Consider the following 24,884-nt stretch of genomic DNA (forward strand, 5'->3'; position numbering starts at 1 on the left):
TTTGCTCCAGATGTTCCTCGTGTTTTTTGCAAACCTAACAGCTCTGCCTCTGGTGCTGGACGTCGCACAGTCAGGCCGACCGAACCCGCCTCAGCTTGCTCTTAGTCCACCGCCGCTGATTGTGGTACAGATGTCCCGTTTCTGTGCAGTGATATGAAGTCTAGTAACCGTGGGGGCTCATCACCTCCCAGTGTCGTTTCTTTAGGGCCAGTAAGACCACATTCATTCGTCCCATCAGTGAGCATGACTTAGCCTACCTAAAGCAGCACTCGTCGCTTTTTGATCTTGGATTCTTTCTCTTGTTCTTTTTCTGTCATGTATACACTTAAATTTGAACTCAATAAGTAGACGTTGATGTTAGAAAGTAACTTAAGATTTTCTTGATTTTTAAAGATGTATACTAGAACATGCATTAAACATGATCAAAGTGTCTTCTTTGTGTGTATTTTCTGCCGCAGGAGCTTGCAAACAACACAGTCGGTTTACCTAGTTTATTTTTCCTTTGAATTCTACAACAATGTAATGCTCTGGAAAGTAAATCCAACAAAACAAAATATTCAGACTGAACAAGGAGCACTTGTTACAGGAAGTTGCTATGTACAGCTACACACTCCTCTGACAGACATGAGAAGGTTCAAAGTGCTTATCGAACAGAGAAGGGGGAGGAAAACTTAATAAAAACATGACCGATCCCTTTGTGAGAGACCCGTATCAAACTGCTTGGCACCAGTCTCCACCACATAAGATGCACTCGCACACACTGTTGCACCAATGCTCGATGCAATCACACGCACACACATCAAGCGATTACTGGGCCGATGCAGCGAAGCCTCTGATGGAGAATGTCAGCGTGAGTGAAAGTGGAGAAAAATACAACATCTGCAAGGGAGGTGGGGAGAGAAAAAAAAAACAGCACAGCATGTGTGTGAACAGATACCCACGTCACCAGACGCTCGCGTCGCGTGCACTGCACCTGCTCCCGTCAAAATTGCAATGCCGCAGCTTTATTTGAACGTGCTCGGTGGCAGTGTCTACTTATTGTGCAAAAAAAATAGCCTTTTTTTTTGTTTTGTTTTTTTAAAACTTGATAGACGATTCACATTCGTGGATTTTTAAAAAAAAAATAAAAAAAATGTTTGGTGCCCTGTGTGTCTGCAATGGTGGCAAAAACGTGCGTGTCTGAAAGAGTTCATAAAGGGACATTACGCGTCTCATTCGGCCAAAATTTGATCTGAGAACATCTCAGTTATAAAGTGTTGGCACCCCGGGTGAGACACAGACACATCCGATCATCTCAAACGAGATTTAGAGATCAGGATCTTCATCTGCTGCATAAAAGCGATTCAACGTTTCGATCATTTAATCCACAGAAATGACAGCATCTCATCTGTGAGGGGCTAAAAAGTCGAGTCTTTCAATTCTCGGTTTATTCTCATGATCAAATCCCACAGGAGCAAGCAGCTTCTGCAGAAGAGTCGTCAACCACACAGTTAAATTTGTGCATTTGATCCGTTAAGTCCAAACCTGAACAGCTCGTGGTATAACTGGACGATAAAGAAAGAAAACGATTGGCAGTCTCCTTATTAATGATCCTAATCTACGCTTAAACGTTGTACCTTTAATGAGTGACAGAAACGTCTAAAACGAAGGCCGATGTGGCTCCGAAAAGCAGAACTTCGGTGTGTGTGTGTTTATGAATGGATGCGGGTATAAAATAGAGGTAGTGTTTGTAGATTGTTTAAGATGGAGTAATGTTTGTGTGAGATATAAAGGAAATAAAGGGGGCGAGGGGGTTATTTTGAGTTCAGGCTGCTTGTTTGACTCTCCATCTCTTCCCCTTTGTGATTGGGAAATCGTTGCATTCGCTCGTCCTGCTGCGATTGAGACAAAACAAGCCTGAAATGACAAGCGTTGCCGTAGCCACCATCTCTCATCCCCAATCTCATGAACACTGATTATCCTGTGGCAATAGGTTTTTCTGGGGTTTTTTTCTTTTTAAACAGCAATGCAACAACTAAACCTCAATAAATAAACTTTCAAAGGGAAAAACCACTGCAGCATCAAAACAGGACAACCTGCTTCTCTATTTAATAAAAACAAACCGCCCATCATCTTCAACAGGCTGCAAAATAGGTATTATCTGCAATTATCAACATGAGAAAACAAAGAAATTTAAAAAAATTTGGTGACTGATTAAGTGAGCCACTATTCAAGGATTCTATACACTTTTCTTAAATGCTATTTAGATATCTGAATATATTATTTTATTCATTTATCTTACAAAAAAAAAAAAGGGGGAAAAAACGTGTGGGTGCAAGGAGGTCACTGAATGGGTGTGCTGCAGAGTGGGTGTCTCAGTGAGGCTTTGCTGACTGATCTCCTGCGGATTTACAGGCTTTTCGGGGAAACACAAAGAGCCCTTTCTGCTGTTTCAGCCAATCAGAGTGGAGACCAGTGAGGTCATGGCTGTCGCCCCAAGAATGTATTAAAACGGAAATAAATCCCCTTCAGAATTCAAAAGTTGCGTTAAATCTCTCGCCACTACTCTGAGTCCCACCGGGGGGGTGTATTACCATACAGCAGACGAGTAATAACAGTCCATCAGTGTGGAAGAGCTTAGTGGGCATCAGGGTCGGCTCTCTAACCTGTAAGACCTCAGACGAGCGGTTAAAAAGCAACACAAACGCAGTGTTCGGAGGAATCACAAAGGTAGACTTTAAACTTCTTTTGGGCTGAAAATGAACTCACATCTGCTTGTCCTCTCATTCTAGTTTTTGTGACCAGGGGTGAAAAGCTGATTGAAAACTAACTCAAGCAAAAGCAGGTCGATGCGTTCAGCTCAGATTCAGCCCAAAGGTGCATCAAAGGATCAGTTCACCCACTACACAAAACTGCTGGTTATCCAGATTAATCACGATCCTGTGGAAAAGTATTAAAGATTTAGCTAAAAATGATACAGAATTGGGAGTACGAAAGTCCTAAAAAGTAACAGTCTCTGGTTCAAGCTTTTTCTCTTTGTCTTATGTGGCTGAACAGAGTGTCTCAGGTAGGTTTGAACGTGTAAATTTGGCCAAATCTCACTAGTTTTTGACATTTTACTTAAAAAGAATATAGAAATGAATTAATTGAGAGTCTAAATTCCACACTAATACATAGAGAAAATAACAATGGCCACCAAATTGTCTGAGCTAGTGGCAAATAGCTCACATGACAAAGTGAGGAAATGTGATTCTTTTGGTCATTTGGGCGAACCGACCCTTTGAGAGTCGTTTCCTTGACAGACAGAGCTGCCCTGTCGGGACATTTTCCTCCGATCTCGCACCCGTCAGCGGTGGGTCTAACCTGCCTCGAAGATCCTCAGAGGTTTGACGATAAATCGATAAAGTCCTCAGAGAGACTTCAGCAAACACAGTGAGACGACCTTCTCTGCTCATCCAAGGCACCAGGATGTCCATTCTCACTCCTCTGACCTCAAGAGTGCAGTCCCATCACTGCCACGCACACACACACACACACACACCGTACACCTCTGTGCACACGCACTTCTCAGAGTGCTTGGCGTTTCGCCGTCATATCACCCTCTGTATATACAAATTAATGTCACATCTGCAGCGCACACACACTCACACAAAGTACATGGGACATTCTGTATAGCTCCCGCGCCTCTCGGCGGTGCGTCTGTGTCAGCGGCCGGGGGCTCAGCCTGACTCCCCTCCGTTCGGGTTCGATGGTCCTCAGTTGGAGCTTGCTGCGATGGGCTTCTCCAGCTCGAGGTCCAGGGGGGGCAAGCTGAGCTGGAGGTTGCTGTAGCAGGTCTTACAGACGCGGCTGGGCTCGAACAGCTGCTGGCTTGGCACTGGGATCTTCTGGTCACAACAGCTGGCGCAGAACACGTTACCACAGTTCCTGCAGGAGGGGGTCAGGGGACGGGGTGGGGACATGGACAGATTAGTGGGGAGCTCAGAGAGGGAGCCTCTTCAGACCTCCTGTAAGCATGCGTCTCTTTTGGTACACTGTGCTGAATGTGACTCAATTACATATCAGAACAACATCTGGTTGGTCCAACTGCTGGAAATTTGATTTTAACCACCTGAGACACGTGATAACACAGGAGGAAAGAAGGAAAAATGCAAGCAAACGCCACTGCTGTGAAATGTCACCACATGCCAGATAAGCTGAGGTGCTCCAACACACAGTGGTGATCAAATTAAGAGACAACACGGCACACTGGGGGACTAAGATACCCATGCTCAGATTCAGATGTAAGGCCATGCGCACACTCACACACAGTGGTGTCCTTTTACCTGCCTGTACTCAACCTGAGGAGACATGTTAAAAACACACAACATCTAATTCACCCTGAGTCTCCGGGGGTTTGCACCACCAAGTGGACTGAGCGGCTTCCAACGCCATGCCGTGCTGCTGCAGGGGGGTGTGAGATGCAGGCAGGGGGCTGGTTTGGGGGCAGCATGCTGCCGGGGTGTTGGGGACGCAGCGCTGATGTGGGTTGAGGCTGTTTTTCAATGTCAACTTTTCATGAAATCACAATCAGCTCTCGACCAATCACAGCTGGCCCACTGACCGCACCGTGCTTACAGCCAATTAAAAACCGCTCAAGACTTCCACGTGAAGCTAATGCTAATCAAAACTGGGTGGAGATGCAGCGGGGTTGGGGGAGAGAAGAGAGAGGTGGGGTTAGGAAAAGGAGGAGGGTGCAGCGATGGAAGGCAAGAAGGGTGGAAGGAGGGTGGGACAGGGGAGCCGGATCTCACCAGACCTCCTTGACAGGCTCCCTGCCACTGTAGAGTAGGAGAGGGGCAGACAATGGATAAGAAGTGCCTGAACTGGTGGAAAAACAGACTAAGACTGCCAATGTTTGAATCCTTAGCTGGCTAAAATACAAGCGATTTCACTCACAACCAATATCCAAAATTAACTTGGAAAGATAGTTTAGAGCACTTATAACAGTGACATGAGACAAAGAGCTAAATTTACCAAATTATTCTCAGGACAACAGGCCTATCCAACCAACCAACCAGTCAACAGAGAAGGTACACTTCACTTGTCTTTAAGCGTACAGAAAAGACTGATATGTCCGTTTACCACCTGCAGAGCTGTGAAAAAGGATTTGCACCCTTACAGGTTTCTTCTGTTTTTGCTTCTTTTGGTCACACTTAAATGTTTCAGTTCATCAAACAAATGTGAATATCAGACAAAAATAACCTGTGTGAAAAAGTGTTTTCCCCCTAAACCTGATAACTGACAATGAGTCTTTTCCATCGCTGTGGAGGAATTTCGGCTCACTCTTCTTTGCAGAATTGTTTGAATTCAGCCACATTGGAGGGTTTTTTCGAGCATGAACGGCCTATTTAAGGTCACGCCACCGCACCTCAATCGGAATTAAGTTTGGACTGATTTCGCCACTCCAAAACCTTAATTTTGTTTTGTTTTTTTTAGTCATCCAGAGGTGGACTTGCTGGTGTGCTTCGGATCCTTGTCCTGCTGCATAACCTAAGTGCACTTGAGCTTAAGGTCACGAACTAATGGCCGAACGGAGAGCAGAATTCATAGTTCCACCACCAGCACCATGTTTGACTGTCGGTAGGCTTAGGGTTCCACTTTTGTCTCATCAGTCCACAGAATATTTTTCCAAAAGTCTCAGGGATCATCAAGCTCCTGGGAAGGTTCATCACTGTTTCACCTGTGGATAATGTCTCTCACTGTGGTTCGTTAGAGTCCCAAATTACTTTAGAAATGACTTTGTTTCTCATCTGTTCTTGAATTTCTTTATATCAAGGAATGATGTGTTGTTTTCTAAGTTCTTTTAGCCTCCTTCATGTTGTCAGACGGGTTCTATTTAAGTAATTTCTTCATCCTACAGGTCTGGCAGTAATCAGGCCTGCATGTGACTCGTGAAATTTAACTCAGCTTGACTTTTTTGCTAATTTTACACATAAAAAGGGCCAGAAAATGTCCTGTGAGTAAGTGCTTTTGCCCATTTTTCAAGAATACTTTGAACTTTTGGCTGCTATTTACAATTTCACTGCAACATTAAGAGTGTATTAACAGTTTAAAATGTAGAAAAACATTTTAACACTCCCCCCAATCTGGCTGCAGACTCAGGCTCAGATCACAGTCCTCACAATTCACTCATATGAAGAGGAGATAAAATGGTCATGAACTGCACGATGGTGGCAGGGAATGACACATGGAAAATAGTTTCCCTATGTTAAGTCACTGATCTTCGTCAGGTCTAAGACTGACATGGCAATTACTTTTTCAAATGTTTTGACTAGCTTTTTCTCCAAAAAAATGTAATAATTTGAAAACTGCCTTTTGTATTTACTCAGGTTATATTTGTCCGATTTTAAAATGTGTTTAATGATCTGAAATTTTTACAAAAGAAATCTGTAAGGGGGCAAATACTTTTTCATAGCACTGTAGGTGGAGTGCATTAAAGACAGGTTATCAAGTTTTATTGTGGGAGATGTAGATCAAACTTTGGACTTTTCTTAAAGCTTCTAATGAGGCTTCTCGAGTGACTGAATAGTGGACAGTTAGACACTAACGAATGAGTAGAATTGTCATTATAGACCAAAAATATGGACCAGAACTCAATTAAAGGGGAAGCTTGGTTTTTTTAAACCTGGACCTTATTTCTGGCATAAAATATGTTCATCTCCGATAACAGTTTGGTGAAAGTCGGCGTCCAGCGGAAGATATTTAGATCACTCAAGATCTGCGTATATCCATATATATACTCAGCTGCCATGTTGTTGTTATCCGTGGCTATCGGGGGGGCTTATAGGAAGCTTTCTACTGGGATGACGTCATCGACGCGCACCGCTGCAGCACAGCTCATTCACAGTCGGCTAACTTCACACAGAGTTTGCTACTGCTAGTTTTGTGCAACATGGCAGGATATTTATCAGATTTTGACGACGTGGACGACGACTTGTCCTTACCGGAGTGAATGAGCTGTGCTGCAGCGTCGATGAAGTCATCCCACTAAACGCATGTGTAGAAAGCTCCCTTAAGCCCCCTGATAGCCCCCCAATAAAAACAACATGGCAGCTATGAGCTAACAGTGCAATAGTACGCGTTCGTTAATTCATCTTAAGTATCGGTGAAATAAAGACAGATAATGTCTTATTTAGAGGCTGTATTGTCTCTGCCCTGTTCTCTCCCGTTATATGGATATTCGCAGATCTCCAGTGATCTAAATATCTTCCGAAGGACGCCGACTTTCACCAAACTGTTATCGGTGAGTAGATGAACGTATTTTATGCCAAAAATAAGGTCCAGGTTTAAAAACAAAAAAAAACAAACAAAAAAAAAAACCACTTCTCTTTTAAGTCTTTTATACTGGAATAAAAATCACACAATGAACCGACCGACTGATTCTGAATTCCCATCTGCGGCGTGATAGATGTGAAGAGGAAGTAAATCCCATCACAAAAGGTCACCAAGAGTCACATTCGGTTGCAAAGAACGAGCTGGAGGCAGCCTCAGCAGAATCTAAGAGGCTCAGATTCTGATAGTGATTCTGCAGCCCGAAAAGCATCGGCACTTACCTGCAGTGATGCTTCCTGGCGGCAAGCCAGAATCTGCTCTCACAGCCGTAACACTGGGCAGCCAAATGATCAGGGTACCAGCGAGTGACCTGCAACGTACAAAGCCGTTCACAGCTCCCCTCTACAGAGCAGCTCGACTTTTTAAACGTGCATAAATGCAAACTGGTAGGTCGGGTTTGAGAGGCTTGTTTTTTTTATCCGTGGCAAACATCTTTAGATTAGGGTCAACTGCTCACCTCAGTGTCCTGCTTGTCCACCTGCTCCCAGCTGGCCTCAGAGAAGAGCTCCGTGCTGCAGCGCGACAAGCAGTTTGGGTCAAGGTTGTACTCGGAGTCCGTCATTGAGGTCTGCACGGAGAGAGAAAAAAAAAAAAAAAAAAAACATTCACCATTAGGCTCATTAACCAGCCAATGTTATGAATACCGGTCCCATGTAGAGATCAGAGGGTCTATCGGCGCCGTACCACTTCGTCTCCCATGTCTCCGTTGATTCTGTGAGAGCCGACATGGTGCTGATTCTCCAGGCGACTCCACAGTTCCTGGACCTGCTTTTTTAGAGTCTCCACCTCCATCTGGTGTCCCGCCTCGATCTGCCTCAGCCTCTGCTGAATGGCGTCCGTGTGCAGGGTCAGTCCGTCGTCGTCCAGGTGGCTGCGGGATGGCTGCTCCGGGCTGATGGTGGCCCGGCTCAACATAGTGTGGCACCAGCGGTGCTGAGAGCAGCTGCCCCGAGGATGGAGGATCAGGGAGTTGCAGCTTGCGAGGGACACCTGGCGACTCAGAGGGGCCCGTTCCCCATTCCCTTTGACCCAGTGAGGTCCTCCGCAGGGATCTCCATCAGAGCTGTCCCCGTTACAGAGCCCGTCCCTGCTCAGGTCAGCACTCGCAGACTGTAAGGCACTTAATGAGGGTTGCTTGCTGCCCCCATTTAAAGTTCTGCTTAACCCATGCTCACCCGTCTCCGTGCCCCTCTCTTTTCTGAAGCAGGGAAACTGGCCCCTGTCATCCCCGCAGGGTTGACGGTTCATACAACCAGGCGGTGCTGCTGGAAGCTCCAGTCTGCTGCAGGCTTCTTCAGTTAAAGTCTCTGTGGAGCTTTCCATGAGAGACACCTTCTTATCCACCGGCTCCATCTGCTCAGAGACACCGTGGTCAGATTCAGAGTCAGGGCAGGTCTCATCGACACTTGGCTCTCCAGGTGACCCGTCCACAAAGCCATTAATTATAGTTCTGTCCTCTGGCAAGCAGGACTCGGTGGGTCCATGTGTAACTTCCTCTTGAACGGAGTCCTCTAGGTTCTGCTTCTCCGGGCCTTCTGGTGTCAGCTCAGCTGCTTGCTGGTCCGGCTCCTCTTCTTTCTGCGCAGTCAGAGGAGCAGATTCACCGTCCTCCTCGGCCTCCATCACTCCATTTTCTAGATGTTGACCATTAGCAAGTACTTCTCCTTGCATCTCAGTCCCATTGATCATCGAAACCTGATGCTCCTCCTCAGCTTTTACTTTCATCTTCATTTCTGCGTCAGCAGGGTCAACGACATTAACCACGGAAGCACTTCTCTCTTTCAGTAAATCCGCTCCCGCCTCCTCTTTCGTGGCTTCCTGAAGAATATTCTCCATTTGGCCCTCAGCCACTCCCATCACCACAGACAGCTCCACCTCCTCTGCTTCCTCTTGTCGGAGCACAACTTGCGAGTCCTGGGACAGCGGGCTGTCCTCAAGCTCAGAGTCCAGACCATCTGGATAAGGCCCCACTCCGTTAGGCCGCACCTCTTGATCCTGATTTCCCCCTCCCTCTGGCCCCACTGCCATGTTGAGTTCCAGAGAGCGCCGGTGGTCCTGCCACTTCTCATTGAGGCTCGGGTCACTGGAGCGACGGTTAGGAGGCAGAGAGCTTCCCAGCTCACACGCGCTGGGCAAATTGTCGAAAGAGCGAGTCTTCGTACATCTAAACAGGAAATAAAAGGACGCCGTTTACCATCTTATAATTTTAAAAGAAAAATTAAAAATCACAAATCAGCTTCAAATCCAGCTCAAACAGAATAACAGAAAAGGATTTTTTTGATTTTTTCTTTAACCCAGAGCTAGCAGTCTTAAATATGTAAACTCCCTCAACTTGCTGTTGTTCTTTTGGGATTTTCTGACTGTCATTAGACAAGATGAGCAGAGCATAAAACAGCTTTTGTGACTGTCTGAGGGCAGCAAAGAATTAAAACAGTGGAGTGGAGAAGCTGGACCCCTCTGGCTGTGAGAGTTCTCAGCTTGTGTTGATCTTACATGAGACAGGAAGTGAGGGGGAGGGGGGGGGGGTCGGGTGCCAGCGCGCCAGGCTCACCTGCCCAGGGGCGCATCCTCCGGGTTGGCACCAGGCACAGGGTAAGGGGCGCAGGAGTCATCGGAGGGGGTGGTGGGAGAGGAGCTGGGTAAGTAGACCGCTGTCCACAGCATCAGGTTCCGTACGTGACACACCGGGTGGAGAACCTGCAGGGAGGGTTTTAAACTTTACCCTGGAAATGATCAAAAAACAGACGCAGGAAAAAATGCTCTGCAAGCAAAACCCCGCAATCTAAAAGTGGAGAATTCAATGGCCCAAACATGCACAATAGCTGAGAGGAAAACAACAGCAACCACAAAAACATGACTCAGATGGGTGTAAAAGAGAACTGTAAATCAAATCTGACACCAAAACACTCAGTAATTAATCTACAACATTGTGAAATACAGCCTGTAAAGTATCTGACATGCTGTCTGGAATGACAAGAAGCCCCAGCCTGAATCTGCTTTGGTTTTTAAGATTTCATGGTTTTGCATTCATCACAATAAGCTTCTTCCCATGCATTGTCTGACTCGACTTTAATCAAACCTTCAAAAAATGTTTTAATCCGAACTATCGGTACTCGAAATAAGTGTGACAGTGGACGTACGGCCTCGGAGTGGGAGGAGTACAGCATGTTCCTCAGTGTTCGGTTGGCTGGTCTGAGCAGTGACCAGACTGAGCAGGTTCTCTCCTGAACGTGGCGATCCTCCCTCTCCTTGCCGCTGTTACACAGGAAGGTGCCGAACAGGCAGGAGTAGGTGTGCTGCACCAGCTTCACCTGCACACACAGACACGAGCTGACATGTAGAGGCTTGTACACAAATCCCAGGCACAATAAGAGCAGAGATGAAAGGGAGTTTTCTCATGTGCCAGTGAACACACCCAGAGAGAAAATGCATTATCAGTGCCATACAAGAGAAGACTGAGCACAACTATGCATTATCAGGAGACGTGAATACCATCAGAGGTGATAAATCTAATGATACAAGCAGTGTCAGACTTAAAAAAATGCAACTTGTACATACCAGGAAGGCCTCATTAAACTCAAAGGAGCACGGGAATTGCCTTTGCAGCTGATGTACACAGTCCAGCCACTGCAGAAAGACCGGGCAGCGCTCATTCAGGTCCTCCGAGTTCTCCCCGTGGCCACAGCGGTCGGCAAACTTATGTCCAAAGTCCAGCCATTCTGTCTCCACCAAAACCTGGAAACCCTAAAGAAAACACAACTGATTAGAGACTAAACAGGTTTCCACTCTTCAAAAGTTAATAAAACAAAAAGGGAACCCATCAAACCTCGATGGTGCGGTAGTAAGGGTCCAACAGCAGCTTGGACAGGGCAACGATCTGAGGTGTGCGGTCCCAGCCGTCGGAGCAGTGCACCAAGACGGGCCTGTGGTCCCGATCAACGGCGTTGACCACCAGCAGGGCCGCCTTCAGCAGCAGGGAGAGGTGCTGCAGCCACTTTGTGCTCTCCAGAGCAGAAAGCCAGCTGTGGGCGTCATCAGAAAACCCCAAATACCGCATGAAAACACACTTTAGAAGAACAAGTTTAGCAAACAGACCAAAAGATCAAAAGCAAGTGCTAAAAGGATTATCATCATGTAAGGGAATGTTGTGATTCATGCGATCAGTGTTATTGATTATTTACAATCGCAAGTAAACAAGGTCTGCTAAACCCGAGTACAGTATGCTGCCTATTTAGCTCCAAACAGTAGACAAAGTTAGTCAATGGAGACCCTTAAAAGATGAAAAAGAACATTGTTTATCACAAGTGTTTGTCTGAATGACAGCATATCGCATTATTGATGCCTCTAAAAACCAGATAAATGGTGGTGTTGTTTGGATCTTTTTCCGCCCCACAGTAAAACTCACCGACGCAGCTTTAAAAAAAAAAAAAAAAAAAAAATCCCAAATGAGCCTGTGGTTAAAGGTCATGTAATACTTCAAAACATTACAGTGGAAGCTACTTCATACGAAATAAATATTGAACTCCTCTTATCTGGATCTAAGCACTGTGTGGTTGTTATTGTCTGTAAAACTGGAGCATCTGACACATGTGACAGAATTTTAAATGTTAAAGTTACAGAAATAAAGTGATTGTTGTAACCTGCAATGTTTTGATGAAAGTTCTCAAAAAATTATACATTTATATTGATAAACAGAATCTGAGCTAGGATCCAAAGTAAGCAGAATTCTTTAAAATGCACTTCAGTCTTTGGATCTGAACTCTTAACTACATTGAACTGCACTGACTCTGTATGCGCAGATGGAAAGAGATCCTCCACCTGGGGTTGAGCCAGGCTTTCTAAATCAGGCACAGATGTCTGACCGAGGCCAGAGCACAGCTGTGATTTCAAGTTACCCCCACTTACTACAGAAAAATTAGGAGCTATAGTCAGTTTTAGACTGGAGGTTTGCAGTGTTGTGACTGGAGAAGTACAAAGGCGCTGCTGGAGGCTTAAAAAAAAAAAAAAAAAAACATACTTGGCTGGATCAGGCATCTGAGTGCAGAGAAAACGCAGAGACTGGAAACTCTTGCGGATGGAGTGGATGTTTGCCATTCCCATGAACACCACCTCACAGTTGGGATAGTACTCTGGAAAAGTAGGTAAAAAAAGGGGGAAAAGGGGAAAACCTTTAAAAAGTCAACAATAAGTGTTTTAGCACAGGAAACAATCGCTCCAATCTGCAGCACACGTCGACCTAATTCTGCCTGAAACTGTGGACTGAGCAGATAAACCCCACCTGGGCATTCACAGCCTCCACCCTTAGCCCTGTTAGCTACAGCCGCGGCGTAGGACCTGGCATCAAGGATCAGCAACTTGTGGGGCTGGATGGCAAGTGTCTCCACCTCTGCACTGTTGGTCATGGAGGACTCTGAAATACACACACACATACGCCATTAAGATCACAACTTAGCATATAGGCTAAGTGAGCATATAACAGGGCGTCTGGCTCAGATTGTTTGAAGAAAAACAAAAACATCAAGCAAAGCATGACAACACATCTCTGATCTGTGTGTTTGTGGAAGCCAGCTGCTTCAGACAAGACCCAACAGGTTGAGTTGCACAACATCTGACTGCACGGTGATAGGCATGTGTTCAGCTGGAGGTGTGTCATCGACCCCGGCTGAAGGTGGGCGCTTACCAAAGTCAGTATCGGGCAGGACTGAGCCGTTGGTGTAGTTGCCGTTGGGAAGGTGTTTGCGAGAGCTGCCGTCCACGGCACAGGCCTTGGCGATGGACTGAACCAGGTGCTCGTCGTCAGCGTTCCTCCAGCCCCACCAGCTAACCTCTGGCTGGCCACAGCGGGCGATCACAGCCCCAGTGCTCAGGTGCCTATGTGGCGAAGTTAGAAGTTAGCCACAGCTTGACGTTATTGGTGACCATTCTGTTTATTCGGTGCTTTCTATAGCATGCACCCTACAGCTATACAGGAAAGAAAGGCATCTTTATACTATTAGAACTGGAATTTGACCTTTAATTTTATATGAAAAGCCTCTGCTAATTAAAATGACTTGTGCTTCAAGCTTGCTGACACAATTAAATAAAATAATGGCAATGAAAGGCGTTTCTTTACCTAATCTTAGGCTCTAATTCCACCAAACGTTTGTCTCATGATTATTTCAGGTGCTGTGACGTAAACAGGTATCATTTTTGGTTGGAATAGTTCACTGACTGACGCCTGTGACACTGACCACACATATTATAGGTGGTGGTTTCACATTCTCTATTGAAACAAGGTCAGCAGGGAGTGGGACACTGATACACAGCCATAAAGACTTTATCTAAGAACAGCTTTAACTGTCATCATACATAGAGCTTTTTATATATGTGTGGCATTACGTGGACGTCAGGGTTGATGCCTGCAGGAAGTGTGGCACTGATACGGCACCATAAAGATTTTATCTAACAATAAACAAGTTAAAAGTCTGGTTTGAGGAGCTCAGGAAGTAACAAACACACCGACCTATAAACCACAGCAGGAAACCTCTTCCAAGAGCGGAAGGCTGCCACATTTTCCAACTCCTTGTCAGTGATCCAGGCTGGCACCAGGAGCTGCTGGGGATAGCTGGGGCACAGCCTGGCGTGGCAAAGGACCAGAGAGAGCAAAGTTAAACAGGGGAGCCGCAAAGGACTGCGATGGCTCAACAAAAGTCTCTGTCAACAGACACCTAATCCTGGGTTGGCCCCTTATCTGCCCAGGGGTGCAGCACCAGTGGAGAACAAAAACACAGCCACCCGCTGTCTAAAATGTACACTGACTTGTGTTGTTTGCCAATGAAAGCAAAGGACAAGGCTATCTACAGATGGGAAATCAACTCATCAGCAGGATTGTGAATGAAAGCCTCTTTTACCTGAACTTGCTGTTGATATCAGAGATCCTCCAAGCATTTTGAGTGTCGAAGCCCATCCTCTCCACCTCGTTCTTGAACCACGAGGTCACGTGTTCACCTGCAAAGACAACAGCGATGTCCGATAAGACCAGAAAGGACGGGATTGAACTTGTGTGGGTTATGTGAGGATAACGCACCTGGCCTGCACAGCTCGCCGTGCTGCTCTTTCTCACCGGCGTACACCTCCATGCACCAGGCGTGGAAGGCAAAGGAGAAGAGGTCCTCCAAACGAGAGGGAGGGCGCACGACCACATTCAGACGTTTGAGCCATTCCTGACACTGCTCAAAGGTGGAAAACTGACACCTGGAGATCAAGTGTGACAACTAAGTATGAAAGTAGGAGCCTCACACATTCAGAAACAGGGAAATCTTTAGCAGAAATGTTACTCGTGTAAAAATAGTGAATGTATTTTATTATTATCCTGCCCTGTTTCATATGTGAACATTTGGTCACATGACAAAGGTTCAAACAAGGAACAAGTAAAGCAAATCTGAGGCCAAGACATTCTGAAAAGCCCCCTTAAAGAAAAGTGAATCAGACACATTTCCATTAACCAGTCTGACACAAATAAACAAAGCTGCATAACGTCATCAGAGAATGGTGAAATGGGCTACTAAACAAACCTCCAGCAGGAAGAAAAACTTCAACTGTGGTGGACATCCACAGGAGTACAAATGGAAAGAACCTTTCTTCTGGAATTACTTTAATCTCCAGGGATACCTTGAGTTTATCGTCTACGGGGTCAGACCAGAAACAGCTGATCATTTTAACCTTTACTTGGTCAGATGAGACTCACAGTCTCCCATCAATGTGCATCAAGCTTTTTCAAAACAAGATAAAACCCACTCAGGAGCTTTTCTCATTTCTACCGTTTCCATTCACCTTCCTCCAAGCGAAGATTTCAGGTGATCCTGAAACATCTCATAGTTATGCTGCTATAGACTCCCATGATGCACCTCTGCTCTCTTTACTCTCCATGTACATGCGACATTATTGTCATTAACTTGTGTTTTCTCTGTCTCAGCAGGCATCCCTGGCCTGGTGTTATGGTGCTCGTTGTCCTCTCAACCCCCAGCTGGTTGAGGCAGATGGCCACAACCTTCCTGGTTCTGATGGAGGTTTCTTCCTGTTAAAAGGGAGTTTTTTTTCTTCCCACTGTCGCCTTGTGCACGCTCAAGACGGGGGATTGGCTGGAATTTAATCAATTGGATTGCTTATGATTGCATTCCCATGAATTGAATACTAATGGTCTTGAATTGGGCTGCGTCAAGTGCCTTGAGATGACATTTGTTGGGATTTGGCACTTTACAAATAAAACTGAATTGAACTGAATGGTAAAAAAAAAAAAAAAAAAAACACAGCATACAGGATACACAAAACATAAAGACAGAAGTTGATTTTCAACCCGAGCTAAACTTGGTTTATGGACAGAAAAAAGATAGAAGAGGTTTACTGATCATACCTGACAACTTTGCAGTCCTTACAGGTGACATGAAGCTGGAACATGTCCCGACACTCCACGTTCTCAATCAGCTGAAGAGGGACCTGAAGAGCCGAAAACAGGGGAAGCGCAAATCTACAACCATATTTCATTAAAAAAAATTTAAATTAAAAAAAAAAAAAAAAAAAAAAAACAGCATCTCAGCCTCCCTGACACATGCTCAACACCGATCTTGGAATGCCTAAACAGAGCGTACGTCGGAAATGTACTAACCAAGCTCATGCAGTCAGTACAGGAAGTGCCGTGGACAGCAACTGAAAATCCCCTTTAACAAATTAGTGGTAAATCTATTAAAACCTTCATGCAACGAATCATTACGTGCACATCAAAATGGCATTAACAGAAACCAACTATCATTAAGTATCGTGACAAAAGTATGCAAACCACTTGTCCAGGTGAACTTCCATTAGTATTTCACATCACAGCTCCCTCTGCACTCTAAATCTACATAATCCTCTTAACTCACAAAAGCACAAAAATCACTGGACAATAGATCTGTATTTCCCTTTTGGCACATAGATACAGTCTTATCTTCTATAGGCAAAAACCTTCCAAAGTACAGGACTGTCATGTGCTTACAACCTGCAAGCATGTGATGAATACTGTAGGGAGAGCGCTCTGCAGCTTTTGACTAAGCTCTGTTAATTAGTTAAGAGCACTGTGAAAGCTGTGGCTCATACACCATCTCCAGCCAGTCAATACACAAGTCTGTTCTCCATACAGGAATACGATGACAGCTTCCAGCTGTATGCAAATTTGTTGAGGGACTGGGAGGTCCACAGCTTTAATCTTTAGTATGGACGTTCAATGCTATTTTTTAAGATAGCGTAAACTTTAATCCAGCATCTATTGTTAAACAAAGAAGATTGGACTCCCTGTGGCACCAGTTAGTTAACAGGCAGCCATACGTCAAATTACACAGTTAAATCAACCACTCCACTCCACACTGTGCAGATCTGCTGGGTACTTACAGACACCTCACAACAACACGTCTATCCAAAAGAAAACAGAGAGAACAATCATGAGAGTGATGTTTGTGCTCGTGTCCTGTGTGTGTAGGGCTGCTGTCCCCACACATTCCAGATGTTTCATGTTTCTACATCCCTAATCTGGCCACTAGCAAAATTCCTGAGCTTCTTTTTAACCACTTCTCCCTCTCTTCCAACAACTCCCACCCCTGATTTGTGATTTGTGAGTTCCAAAACCTCAAAATAAATAAATGTGCGAACAGAACGTGAGGCAGTCGCCAGGGAAACGTTACAGTTCAATCAATCCCAGCAACACGTGACAGCAGCAAATAGAAACAGGAAACACTCTGATTGATGCATGCAGCAGAATCCCCGAACAAATCCTATGAAAGTGAAAGACTGCTTAATTATAAAAGTGGTAGGTCACAAACCAACCGGCTCGCAATGTACTTCTGCTACCAAAACTCACCCTTGATGTTTTAGTGGTATACCACTTGTTGTTATCCATCAATCACACCATTCATTTACTTTAGTCTTCCTGTAGCCACATGAAACCTCTCTACTCACACTCTTTGGGGAAAAATGGGGACGTAAATACCACTAATCGCTTTTTACCCAATGACGGGCTCTCAAACGAGATGACCGCGTCCTCAGTGTTGACACAAAAAAAGGTTTGAATTGTTAATTTATGCTTGTAAGTCGAATGAGTCGTTTTTAGCCTTTTATAGTATTTACGTGCTTCAGAGCAAGGGTTCAAGTTTGAATTTTATCACTATTTCACATGTATTTGAACATTACCACAGAAACAATAAAAAACAGCTGACTGAATCCTGTCTCATTGCCAAAGGAAGTGTGTTTACCCTCTGAGAGCTACAATGTAGACATAGCTGGACTTGCATATCAGTAACTGCCACTACGGACACCAGCAGACATGAGTGGATGGCAGTTAACTATCCTGCAAGTTGCGTTTGACCAACTCTCTGAGAAGCACGGCTTTTTGAGATGACTGAGCTAGTTTGTAAGAGTGCTTTTGAGGACTGAGAGACAGCCGTCTTGGCATCAGGGGAAAAATTCAACAATCATGTTTCTTTTTGTCTGTGAGTGGTTGCTGGCAGTTTAACAGACTCATTGAGAAGTTACAGTAAGTAAACGTTTGGCTCTGGAGAGAAAAAGGGAAGCTGTGCACACTCACACTTACAGCCCTGAGTGCAGAGCCGTCACTGAAAACAAACATGTGCATTTGTGTGCTGTATCGCCATCAACCCGCCGCTAATGCAGAGACACTTGACCCGACTCACTGTGACTAAATGCTTTGGTACTGCAGTGAAAATACAGAAGTCAGAGGGTGTTTTATTTCTCCTCTTATGCAAGACTCTTGCACTGAAGTTATTTCAAAACTGTAAAATTTATGAGCAGCTACATATCTAGTACCATATCATATGGGTGATTTTATTTTGAGATCATCAAAATTGGAGCTTTGCCACTCACAACACATAAAAACTGTAGCTTATAGATGGGCTACGTCTATCCTCAGGTACCTCTCATAAGAACATACTTATTTAAATCAGAGGCTAAGAGTGAATAACACCTCTAAGAGGGCAACACAGCCTAACTGAGGGCCACTTTAAATGGACGTCCCCCCCAGTCTATCTGTAGCTTTCAGCTCCAACACCACACCTACCAACTGAGCATGAGAATCATTCAAAGCAAGATACAAACATATAGTGTAGTTTAGCTTTAAAAAGCTCTGAAATTATTTTGAAAACAATAAGAGCAGTCGTTCTTGACAAACATCTTTCAACAGGAGTATATAAAGCTTTTATTTTGATACCATATTTAATGCGAAATATGATCCTCTAGTTAACATTTTATTTGTAGGATTGACTCAAAAGGCATCACAAAGACATTATGATTGTATATTGTGTGTATTATGATTAGGGACAACAACAACGTCTGTTGATGGAGTCAATTTCAATCAGTCTTTCTATACAGCCCAACACATCATTGCTTAAAAAAATAATGAGTAGATGTAATTTACTCAATCATGTAGATAACTTTTAAAAAAGAGGAAGGAATTATTTGTCATTGCACAATTTCCTCACTCTTGCACACCAGCAGAAGAGCGTGATGACCTTAACATAGATTATGCACTCTTAGGGCATCTATGAAATCCCTCAAACAAATGCATGAATTGGGCAGAGAGCTGTTGTTCTGCTCATCAAATCTTGGAATACAGTTTCTAGAAACAAAAACTGTTCAATGACCACCAACTTTAACATCTCTAGAAGCAACAAAATCTAAATATTACAATGCAGTGCGAGTCCAGATTGTAATAAATCCTTCTTTGAAAAAAGCTGCAAAGAGCACGGCCACACTTGGGCGACAAAGCTACGTTAACTCTAATCTCTTAACATGGTGACAGGGGACAGAGGGAGGCCCCGACAGTTATGCATCCCGCTGTGGAGCAGCTGCAACCATGGCAACAGTAAGTGTGGTGAGAAAGCAGCGTGGGCAGGCGGGTGTAGAAACGAAGGTGATGAGGAGTCACGTGGCAATGCTGCCAGTGGAAATCAGGTCTGAATGGCCTGGCCACCACAGCCTGGACTCTGTCCATTCACAAAACAATAACAGCCACCAACAGACACAAAGCAGCTCATTCTCTGCTTAGCCTGAGCCGTGTGAAAGGTATTCTCTAATCTTATTTGCAGCCATGAAGCTCTGTGGTCCATCTTCACAGTTACTTACGTTGACAACGGACTCTTTGAACTTTATATGTAGGCGGTAGCTTGACATCGCGATGATGGCATCCTCGGCTCTCCCCACATACTCTGCGAACTCCCCGTGCAGCTCAGGAAAGGGCACCTAGCGGCAGCCGGAGATAAAACAGTTCCAATAAACTGGGTAAGATCAGCAGTTATGATATGGTGATACGATATGTAAACACAGAGGAATAATATGGTGACCACAGCAGGAATCTTTAAATACATACGATGCAAATAAACCCAAAATTATCTTTAAATAAAAAACACCAATTACAACCATGTAAATGATGCGAGTGCCTGAATATTAATGGTTCATAGACAGACATCCATGTTCTCGTGTCATGGTAACATGTATTTCCCTTTTCTGTTTTTTTTTTTTTTAGAAAAGTTCAACTTAAAGTGAGCTTAACTCACGTGCTGTGGTGGTTATGTATCTGAATACAGAAAGTAGACAAGGAGACGTTACCGTCATAAGATCAGCAGTGACGGAGGCGGCTAGCTTACCTGCATGTTTTCCTCCTCCAGGATGGGGGACTTCTTGGGAAAGATCTGATTGGCCTGGATACACTCCAGGCTCTGCTGCCCCTCCTCCTCCTGCAAAGAGAAAGTCTGTTTATTCGTAAAATTGACTGGTCTCAGCTTTAACAACGACAATTCTCTTTCAAAATCATTTTGTCTTTAGTTTTAACGTAACTTTTTTGTAAACATTCGGCCAGAAAACGTCAGGCTGAGCACTTCCTTGCCCATGGGCGCTCTCCTGTCACACATTCAGAGCTTTGTTACTCCTCATTTTAACTTCATCTCAGTCAAAGTGTCACTTTGTCGTGATATTTTGTGACAGTAACGTAAGCCAGTCAACAAAGCTGCATTTATGCTGCTTGTGAGAATCTCCTCCCTTTCCAACCCACATTGTAAAGTGCTAACAGGATAATTTACTATAATCAGCCCCTGTACAACAAGCCAGGGCACTGGAAACAACATAAAGAGCACTGAAGAAAAAAAGAAAAGAAAAAAAACATAGCAATTAATTTACATAAGACCCAGGAAAGAAAGGAGAGTCTTACTCAAATGTTTGATTGGCAGAATTGTTGCAGCCTATAATTTTGTGGGCTTATGTGAGGGCTGAATGCAAGAAGAACACTGTCACAGAGGAAGCATCTCAGTGAGGAATGCAAGGGATGGATATACAAGCAGAGTCCAGGATTTTTCCTCAAGGGTAAGGGGGGTGGAAAGAAATATCTGGCCTTGTGCTGACAGTGATCGGCAGGACTCTACAGCCATACAAAAAAAGATGACAGGGAGACGGGAGATAAGAGACAGCGGCAGCACATCCTGTGAGGATGCTGGCTCAGCACAAGCAGAGCTGATACACAGCTGGAGGAGCACAGTGTGAACAGCCAGCACATGCAGACACAGTTCAACACAACCCATCCAGAACTTATGTCACAATGTAACAACGGAGAGAGGATATCTGCAGGGGGAAACTGAAAGCTGTCCTGCTTTGACAGCAACCTCGGAGGACCTTTGGCACCGTTGGAACTGACGTAACTGTCTGCTTCCTGTTAAACAGTGCTGATTAAAATGAATAATCAATGGAGAGTTCCGATTTTGCAGACTGTGCCCAGGACAGGGGACACAGCAGCTATCAACAAAAGCATGCGTTAAGAGAAGATACTTTACCATGGCCCTGTGAAGGAGTGTGGGTCACCCAACGAGGAATCAATCTGGCCTGGATCAATCTATACAAAAATGACACAGAGAGCCAGTAAGCTACTACGATAAAACAGGAAATTACATTCAGTATATCTGAGCCAATGTGTTTAAACCACCAGAGGCAGCCATTATCTTCTTCCATGTGGTTTGATTCCATTTTAAAATCCCAGTGATGAACAGATGAATGGATGGAAGAGTTTTATTATCAGCACTCATTTAGGGATGCTTTGAGATGACTTTTTATTGCCAAACAATGATTCAACAACTGTTAAAGATTCACTTGTTCTCAGCAGTCGTTCTCTCTTTTATGTGGTAGTTTTGACCTGTTAAACAATCATTAACAGACATTATAAAATCAGTTTGCATGAGGGCAAAAAGATATATCTAAAATAATTCACATTAATTGTTAAATTCATTGCTCGTGGACATACCTAAAGTCTTACAATCTAATCACAACAACCAAAAGCTTCAATTTTCCCAGAGCGACTCTGCCCAGGGACCTCTGTTGCACACCATTTCTCATCTCTTTCTAATCACATGAATTCTGCCCACGTCTGTACTGTCAAAACAAAAAAGCTCAGACAAGTGTTTATCATTTCAACAGTGCCAAAGAGGGAAAAAAAAAATGCAGAAAATGTAAACAAATGTGATCCTATAAGAAAATCATTACTCATTTGACTGTTTTTAGCTGTCAAGTGTCAAAACTTGATGACTGATAATTGCGTGATGAAATGGAGAAAAAGTAGAAAAGCAAATAAAAAAATGTTTAAATAACTTTTAATCTGAACAATGTAAAAGAGGAGTGAGTAGGATTTTCTCTTTTTAAACATCCTAGTCGCAGATTACAACCAACTGAACACAAATTTTCTCATCCTCTCCCTTTCGAGCGTGTAGAAGAACCTAGAAATAAATTAAAGGTCGTCTCCTCAGCCATTTTTAGTTGGCCACACAACGTTAGAGAGGACCTGTGTCTTCTGTAGGTATAAAGGGCTCGTTCTGAGGTCACAGAAACATATTTCTTCTTTTCACTTGTGATAAAAACATGGTTATGAACCATGATTTAGACTGCCTTAAATGTTACTCACACGATCTTTAAGAATATAATTTCTCAAGGTAAAATTGAGAATAATTCTGCCGTTTCAATATCTATAGTAGATAGTATCATAAAAATGATTCAAAGAATTTGAAGGAATCCTATTGGCACAGGGAACAAGCCTGAAACAAATAGAAAATGGCTTTGATCTACAGGCCCTCGGGCTGCACCGAATTAAAAACAGACATGATTCTGTCGTGGGAATCGCTAGATGGAATCAGCGTAGTTTGCTGCAACGTTCACAAATACAGGTAAAAGTTCATCAATGTGAGGAGAAAAACGCTTATAAACAAGACCCAAAGATGCCACTGCTGACTCTGGACTAGAGTTGTGAGCGCAAGTTTGTGCAAAGACTTTCTTCAATAGACAGAGATATTTTTTGGCAATGAACCATCAGCAGCCAGTGACTGACAAGGAGATTGCGAGGCCTTTGGATGAACGGGTCAAATCAACACAAAGGTGCACTACAAGGGTATCCTTTGCCTGAGAACAGCTTCTACTCAGCCAGTTGCAGAATAAGACATAGAAAAACTTACCACAGACTATCAGAAATGGACGATTAGCAGTCCCGGTGATCCTGTTTGGAAACTCTCACAAGTAAAACATGGAAATCTGTGGAAATTAAAATTATCAATGAGAGAATGCTTCTACTTTTAAACCTCCCTATATTTTGCTAACAGCGGACATATTTACAGAGACATGCAGGCATCAGGAGCCCTTTTGATTTCCGGGCAAATATAGATGTGCTGGTGGTCACAGTGGCTTGCATGTGAGCCGAGAGATGCCACTTAAAACTCAGATGTGGGGTAGAAAAAAAGTCAGCTGGATCTCAGAGTCTAGTCTACAGTCTAGCCAAGATAAACGGTTCATGGTCATGTGACCTGATCATCTCATGTTCACCCTATTTAATCTATACATGTTACAATTCGTTGCTAAAATTTCCCAACAATGGTTGGCTACTTGCCCAAAAAGGCTGGTCGAGCAGAGCCAACATCTCATTTCATGCCCTTAAATTGGCAGGAAAATGTATTCACCAAGAACAATATGATATTGCCAATAATATATATATTTTTTTAGTTAGACAACATTAAACAGATCCTTATTATTAGCTTTTCCTAAAGTTCAATAAGTGTTATAAACAAATATCTGTTTAAAAACAGGCAGCCTGGTAGGGATATCTCCACATACTGCCAAACAAATAGTTGGACGGGCCTGCTACTCCTGCAGAGACTGAAATTGGATACAGGAGGGTCGATGAATGGGCTGCTCAGGAGCTCGACATACACTCTGGGGCTCATTTAAGATGCCTGGGACCAGAGAGAAGACTAAAAATCCCTTTGAACTTGCAACAGATGAGGCTCTGAGCACGGCCTGGTCTTTTCAGTGTTGAGTAAAAGGCGGTGACTACTTCCCCGAATGAGGAGTCCAGCTTTTAGTGCTGGCGCTACCTGATAAAGCATATCTGCTCCAGCACACGTCTCTGTTTACAGCAGCGGGCCCATGACCCGCGTCCACGTCCACGTCTAGCTCCAAGTTCACTCACGGAGAGCTAAGCCCGCGTTGAGCCTTAACGTTACTCCTATCCCGTGACAGGTGACATTACCGAGCCTTAACCTGCTCCAATTATTTTATAAAGTTTTAAAAAGTGTCATTTGTTGGGATGATGAGTTCACGGCCAAGTGGCTACATTGAACAGTATTCGGCTAGCTTGTCGTTTTTCCCACACTGCAGCTTAAAAATGTCACGTAACCACAGCAAACTGCAATTTCATGCTTTTTCAGAGTAATTATCTATTTTTGAGAAAATACATGTAATGGCGATGGCCAAAAATAAGCCACAGTTCTCTCTTCAACTCAAATAGTGAGCTTATTTGCTAGCAAGACAAGAATGACAACATGAAGTTACCAAACACGGAACATAATTTTAAGATGATTTAATGCTAACAGGTTGGTCAGATTTGACAAATATCGAAGGATAACAGTAACCAAGAAGCTATCGGTAATATAACGGCTGCTCTCCTTTCTTTTCAGGTAAGCTATCGCTGAAGCTATCCTACGTTAACGTCAACACTCAACCAACTAACGTCCCCCAGCAAGTAACAGGAGTGTAAAGTAATGCGACCGAGCTACAGCTTAGTCCAAAGTGGTTAGATAGACTGAAAATAGCCTTAGTAAGAACTGTGCTGTTGTGTTGCAATCTCTTCCCACTCGGTTTGGCAATAAGCTGGCTAGGTAGCAGTAGCTGGCTACGCTAGCGCTGCTCTCTGCAACTGTTTTTGTTGTTATGAGATGGAGGGCGGACCCCATAACGGAGGCCTCTGTCAAAACACACCGAGGACCGACTCCACCCGGCAGACTCACCGGTGAAAGGAGTGTCGAGAAGTCAGAGGCCGAAGATTCACCCAAAGCCCATGCAGTAACTAAGCAGCAAACCAATCTCGATCAAACAGACATTAGTCATATCCGAGCCGAGGCCAGCTTCACTGCGTCCCTTTCCAGCGCCGAGCAGTCGTCGCCATCGCCGCGAATTCTCCAGCCCAGCAACTTACGCGTTCGTGACGTTAT

The 24,884-nt window shown here is 44.2% G+C and overlaps 1 protein-coding gene across 9 annotated transcripts; it reads right to left on the reverse strand.

Moving 5' to 3' along the window:
- Positions 1 to 477: 477 nt before the first annotated feature.
- mtmr3 (myotubularin related protein 3) lies at positions 478 to 24,868 on the reverse strand. Of its 9 annotated transcripts, none has more exons than XM_075468252.1 (22): positions 24,681 to 24,868; positions 22,857 to 22,932; positions 21,195 to 21,253; positions 20,019 to 20,108; positions 19,498 to 19,614; positions 16,756 to 16,776; positions 15,746 to 15,828; positions 14,420 to 14,586; positions 14,244 to 14,340; positions 13,856 to 13,969; positions 13,034 to 13,224; positions 12,632 to 12,763; positions 12,371 to 12,482; positions 11,180 to 11,375; positions 10,912 to 11,097; positions 10,494 to 10,664; positions 9,905 to 10,050; positions 8,038 to 9,517; positions 7,811 to 7,921; positions 7,575 to 7,663; positions 4,773 to 4,799; positions 478 to 3,906 (listed from the first exon to the last, which is right to left on the reverse strand). In XM_075468252.1, exons 3-22 carry the CDS (start codon positions 21,195 to 21,197, stop codon positions 3,735 to 3,737), a joined length of 3,705 nt encoding a protein of 1,234 aa, XP_075324367.1. In that variant the 5' UTR covers positions 21,198 to 21,253; positions 22,857 to 22,932; positions 24,681 to 24,868; the 3' UTR covers positions 478 to 3,734. The 9 variants fall into 9 exon arrangements, with proteins under 9 accessions (XP_075324367.1, XP_075324365.1, XP_075324368.1 ...); XM_075468250.1 differs by having other exon boundaries at positions 20,019 to 20,123; XM_075468256.1 differs by having other exon boundaries at positions 3,797 to 3,906; positions 4,778 to 4,799; positions 20,019 to 20,123.
- Between the last annotated feature and the right edge of the window lie 16 nt (positions 24,869 to 24,884).

The sequence above is a fragment of the Odontesthes bonariensis genome, chromosome 6, assembly GCF_027942865.1.
Source record: "Odontesthes bonariensis isolate fOdoBon6 chromosome 6, fOdoBon6.hap1, whole genome shotgun sequence".
Classification (NCBI taxonomy): domain Eukaryota; kingdom Metazoa; phylum Chordata; class Actinopteri; order Atheriniformes; family Atherinopsidae; genus Odontesthes; species Odontesthes bonariensis.